This window comes from Phaeoacremonium minimum (assembly GCF_000392275.1).
Source record: "Phaeoacremonium minimum UCRPA7 unplaced genomic scaffold PA7_03_scaffold_64, whole genome shotgun sequence".
Taxonomy (NCBI): domain Eukaryota; kingdom Fungi; phylum Ascomycota; class Sordariomycetes; order Togniniales; family Togniniaceae; genus Phaeoacremonium; species Phaeoacremonium minimum.
Window position 1 is genome coordinate 14,179 of NW_006920971.1, and position 4,696 is coordinate 18,874.

The window sequence follows — 4,696 nt, forward strand, 5'->3', positions numbered from 1 at the left end:
CACCAAATTATTTCAACAGTATGTAGCCATCATTGCAATAGCGCAAACTTCAGTTTCAGCCATAGCTGAGTATTCTGTACCGGCAACCCGTTGCTCGAGATCTTAGTTTAATAGGGGGAGAAGGAACGTTGGTGTCTGACTTGGGGGTTAGGAGATTCAGGGTATAGCCTCAGCTTCCCGTCGGTGTTGACGCTATATATCTATTAGATAGTAGTAGATAGATCAAAATTATCTCTATATAGTTATTTCTATTTTTAGTAGATAGCAACTTTAGCTGGGCTAGCCAAAATGGAGGCTCTGATCTACGCCTGAGGCGGATGCCGGCTCACCCTACGCTCAGGTTAAGCAGCACCAGCTTAGGTCAATGCTACGACAAAGGCAAATGCTCAGGGTAACTTTCGGGAAACGCATATGTCTTTTTTTTTATTTTTTTATTTTTTTTTTTGACCAGATTAGCTCAGATCACTCTGTCCAATACACCATAAGATACACAATAAGACATGATACCATTGTCTCCCTTCACAGCAATCAATTTAACACAATAAAATGTTCTCAATCAATAGTCCTCTTTCTGATGCCTAGTAATCACTTGTATTGACAGGACCAACTATAGGTCTGTTGTAATGTGAGATTTTGTGTCCCTGTAGGAACACAATGGCTGGTTTCGTCTTTTACAGAAAATACCAAAGAGCTCAAGACCAGTTTGACCAGATATAGCTACAAGCACCGTATAAACCCATTTCCCCCCTCGCCCGTTGGCCGAAGTTAGAAAAGTCAGGACTATGGCAGTCACACCCAGACCAGCCGGCCTCATGCCCGGCCATTCTGCACTATCTGCTATCTTGCTGAAGCTGTAGAAGACGTATCCCAACTTCCTCGAATTCCTTGCGAAACTGCAATTTCTCCAACCATCGCTCGGGAATGTTTTCTATTCCGTCTCTTGCACCAAGTAGGCCCCCTGCAATAGCCCCGTGTGTATCACTATCTCCTCCAAGTCGGACCACATCAACTAGTATATCTTCAAAAGATCGCGGATCCAGCAGTGCAGCAATCGAGAGCTTTAGGCTGTTGAGCACGTAGCCAGACACGCTGACCGTTGTGCCTCGGAACCCTCCGCTAGCGATCTTAGCCAAAGGGAGCGTTTCGCCCTCCTTGATAGCATCTGCAGCCTCTGCGCAGTCCAGGTTGTTTGCTACCGTCTTGCCAATATCTACAGCTTCTTGCGGTGTCTTGCCGTTGACGAGAGCAGCAACGATCTCATTGTATGCGGCACAAGCGATTGTGCATCTCGGGTCGTTGTGAGTGAACTCGCTGATAGCAATTGACTCGGTTTGTCTTCTCTCGTCTGATGCAAAAAGCCCAGTAGGAATACAGCGCATTAGGCTCCCATTTCCCGCATTGCCGACCCCTACGCCAGACTTCGCTGGGTTCTTAAGCCTCTTATACTGCTGTAAGCCGACCCTCGTGGCGTTCCCGATGTCAATTGGACGTGAACCTTTCCTGCGACCTGGCCACTCGCCCTCGTTCCATTTGAGCGCATATTCAGCTGCTGCCTTGGCGATATTGAAACCTTCCCCTAACTGGCTGCTCCCGGAGTGCTTGTTTTCCTCGTAGTCTCGGTAGGCTAGGAGGACTGCCCGGGTGAGATCGGTGTCATCTGTTGCTTGACCGATGGGCCAGTTGAAGGAGCCGCCCCCGACGATTTCTCGTAAGCCATTGGGATATTGCCTGATAATCTGCGACCACGGCTTGAACTCAAAAGTGGCACCTAGTGAGTCACCACAATGGACGCCCAAAAGGGCTCCAAGCGTTCTTGAGATGCGCAGATCGTTTGAAGAAGCCATCGATTATCTTATAAAAGATAGGCGTTGACCAGTGAGAGGATGCTGCTTCCACAAAGCCGATAGAGGGAAGGTTGCCGTTCAAGTGCAGATGCCACCATAATCACATTATGTTCAGCTGCAGCGCCACAGTAGTCGGAAACCTGCAGTCAGCAATGTTAACAAGGCAGCATACTTAGGCAGTTCAGAAATCAGAGGTGGCTTTAGCGCTCTGTCCACCCCACCTAGCTGTAGAGCTGACGCGAGACAATTTTACGAATCAGCCTGACTAGTCTCAAGCGACTCCGACCAGTGAACGAGTTGGTAATTGGCCAATACTTAGATAGGCTCTCATACGAGATAGTTGAGGCCTTAAACATTACTTTTTTACCTTGGCAAAGGCTTTGCAGAGTCAATGATCTTACAATATATTAGTACAGGATATAAGCATGGTGATGACTAGTTGTTCACGAAAACTCTAGATGACCACTTAAAAGAATGATATACGATCGCCTCCGAGGAGCAAGAGCAGAAGCCAAGGCATAACCCGGTCTCATAGTCATCACCCCGGCTCATACTCATTAGTAATTAGCAGTGAGCAGAGTCCGGACGTAAATCTGGAAATGGGGCATCTGAAGTAAGAGATAGAGACGTGTTTTTCTCTGTGCGGATCAATCGTGTTATCTAGATCTCCTGTTCGAAATGCTAGCTCTGTGGCAAATATACGGCTAAATACAGTCGCTATTAATCATCCTTAAGCTAGCTCAAGTCTTTGTAATGTGCTAATGATACTCCCAACCAGCAGATTTGAATTGCTCAAGTGAACTTCATGGCAAGCATCTAGATACTCAATGTGTGCTCCTATCATCCCCGCCGTCATTGTTTGAGCCTCGGGCGGCATTGCCCGATCTCTTTGAGTAATCAAACAGGTTGAAGGCACGGATCTCCAAGCACAGTTTTTGATTTCATACTCTAGGACTTTCGCAGGATGCGGTATAGTCTTAGCGATCCATTTGTCTTGATCTTTATCTAAGTCGTGAAAAAGATTCTCTCGTGGATGCCGATAATAAGATCTTCCATCAGGCTATAGACGATTAGTCTGGAGAGCACTGCCTCAATCGCTGGATTCCTCTCACCTTGTTGTCACTGTTTGGTGGACACACTCCCCCATTCACTCCCAGGACTGACAGCTTCTCGGGAAGAGTCACACTGGCGAAGAAGATAAGGTGAGCGACACCCCCCCGAAGACCATTCTTGGTTCGTTCTGAGATGCTCATTTCTGCCGTGATGGCTTCGCTACCAAGCATGCCCCCGTAAGAGTGTAATAAGGCAATGACTGTTTTATTTTCATTGAGGAGTGTCTGAAGCTGTGTCTGGAGAATTACCACGTCGTTTGAGACTGTACGTTCAGGGAAGTCGGCATCATCTGTATTCGAGCAGGTTGGCAAGACTGGATGAATGACCGGCCATCCTGAATCAAGAAGCTTCTTCTCGAACTCCTCATAAAATTCAGGTGTCTGGTAAGCTCCCTGGACAACAAATAAAGTTGGCTTAGAATCCATGGCTTTCTCAATGGGTTATTCGTGGAGAGACTGACGACAGGTTGCACTACCCATTTCAGACAAACCGTTGAGGTCCGCACGATACCTGGCGTCAGCATATTAAGAAGGAACTATCTCACTATGGGTGATTTTGATTGGATGGGTGGAGTTAAAGGATGTAGCGTCACTCTCCAACGAATCCTTCGCTATCAGCATTGGTACACGTAACTCTGGAAGACACCATTTGAAATACCGCATCTGTTATCAGAAAAACTATAATACAATCCTAGGGCAAGTCCCAGTTCCATGCAAACTTAGCGTTGCAGGTGGCCACATTGGTAGTTGTATCGACTATCAACGAGGAATCGCCCGAGCAATCCACAAGCACTCCTCCGTCTTCAGACTCGGGTTTCTCGGCTCACACCATATGCCCCATACAGGGATAGAAAGATTTGAGACCCAGCACAACTAACCCTTGCAACCCCTGCAACGAGATTTTAGTATGCCTTCTTGATTGATAATTCCAGAAACACGAGTCTTAGGTCAATAACAAACGAGCTGTAGTAGAACTGGGCTCACGGGGCTCAATTGTCGGGTCCAGGGATTTTTACCATGATAGGCCTCAATCAACGCCTTAAACATGCTCAACGAGTTCTCTGCATAGCAGATGCATGCCGTGACTCAAGACAAGTCTCAATGTAACTCGGCTGCGAGAAATATATATTGGAACTCATCTCACATCTGTACGTTAGAGGTTCTGCAGAAATGCCTTGAATCAAGTAATATTTTAACGTACAAACGTCACATAGTCAACCCACCCTACGTGAATCTGTCCTCCACTTGTTAGCCCGAGTTCTCATCAAGGGATTGCCTTGCCAGCCTGAGCAGCTGCACCGGCAAGACTGTGTCCCTCGTTCTGTAAAAAAGTTTGATTGAATTTGATGTAGTTCTCTGGCTTCCCATAGTGTTAGCTCATGGTAATGGCCGTGGCTGGACTTGATACTTACACTAGCAGTAGCTTTCACAGAGGGGCGACTCTCTAGGAGAGTCGCCCACTCATCTCATCCCGTTACATCTTCTCGACTAAAACTTCGAAACTCCTGAGCAATAAAGTCTCGGGCGGCCCACGGGGCGATCGCTAGGTCAACAAGCGATATTTGCTCGCCAAAGAAGTATGGTCCCTTTCGTTCCTTACAGATAGTGGCCAATGCATTCTTGAAGTCGATCAGCGTAGTGGCCTGTCTTTCTGGCTCACTAGGCTGAGCTTGGAGTAGGCGAAACCACGCAGGCACAACGGCTTTATTGATGTAATCGATCCATACCCTGGCTGTGGCT

The 4,696-nt window shown here is 47.3% G+C and overlaps 1 protein-coding gene across 1 annotated transcript; it reads right to left on the reverse strand.

The window, feature by feature from the left end:
* Positions 1–830: 830 nt before the first annotated feature.
* UCRPA7_1237 (putative adp-ribosylglycohydrolase family protein) lies at positions 831–1,844 on the reverse strand (the record flags this gene model as incomplete). The annotated part of the gene is made up of 1 exon (XM_007913827.1): positions 831–1,844. One exon carries the CDS (start codon positions 1,842–1,844, stop codon positions 831–833), a length of 1,014 nt encoding a protein of 337 aa, XP_007912018.1.
* Between the last annotated feature and the right edge of the window lie 2,852 nt (positions 1,845–4,696).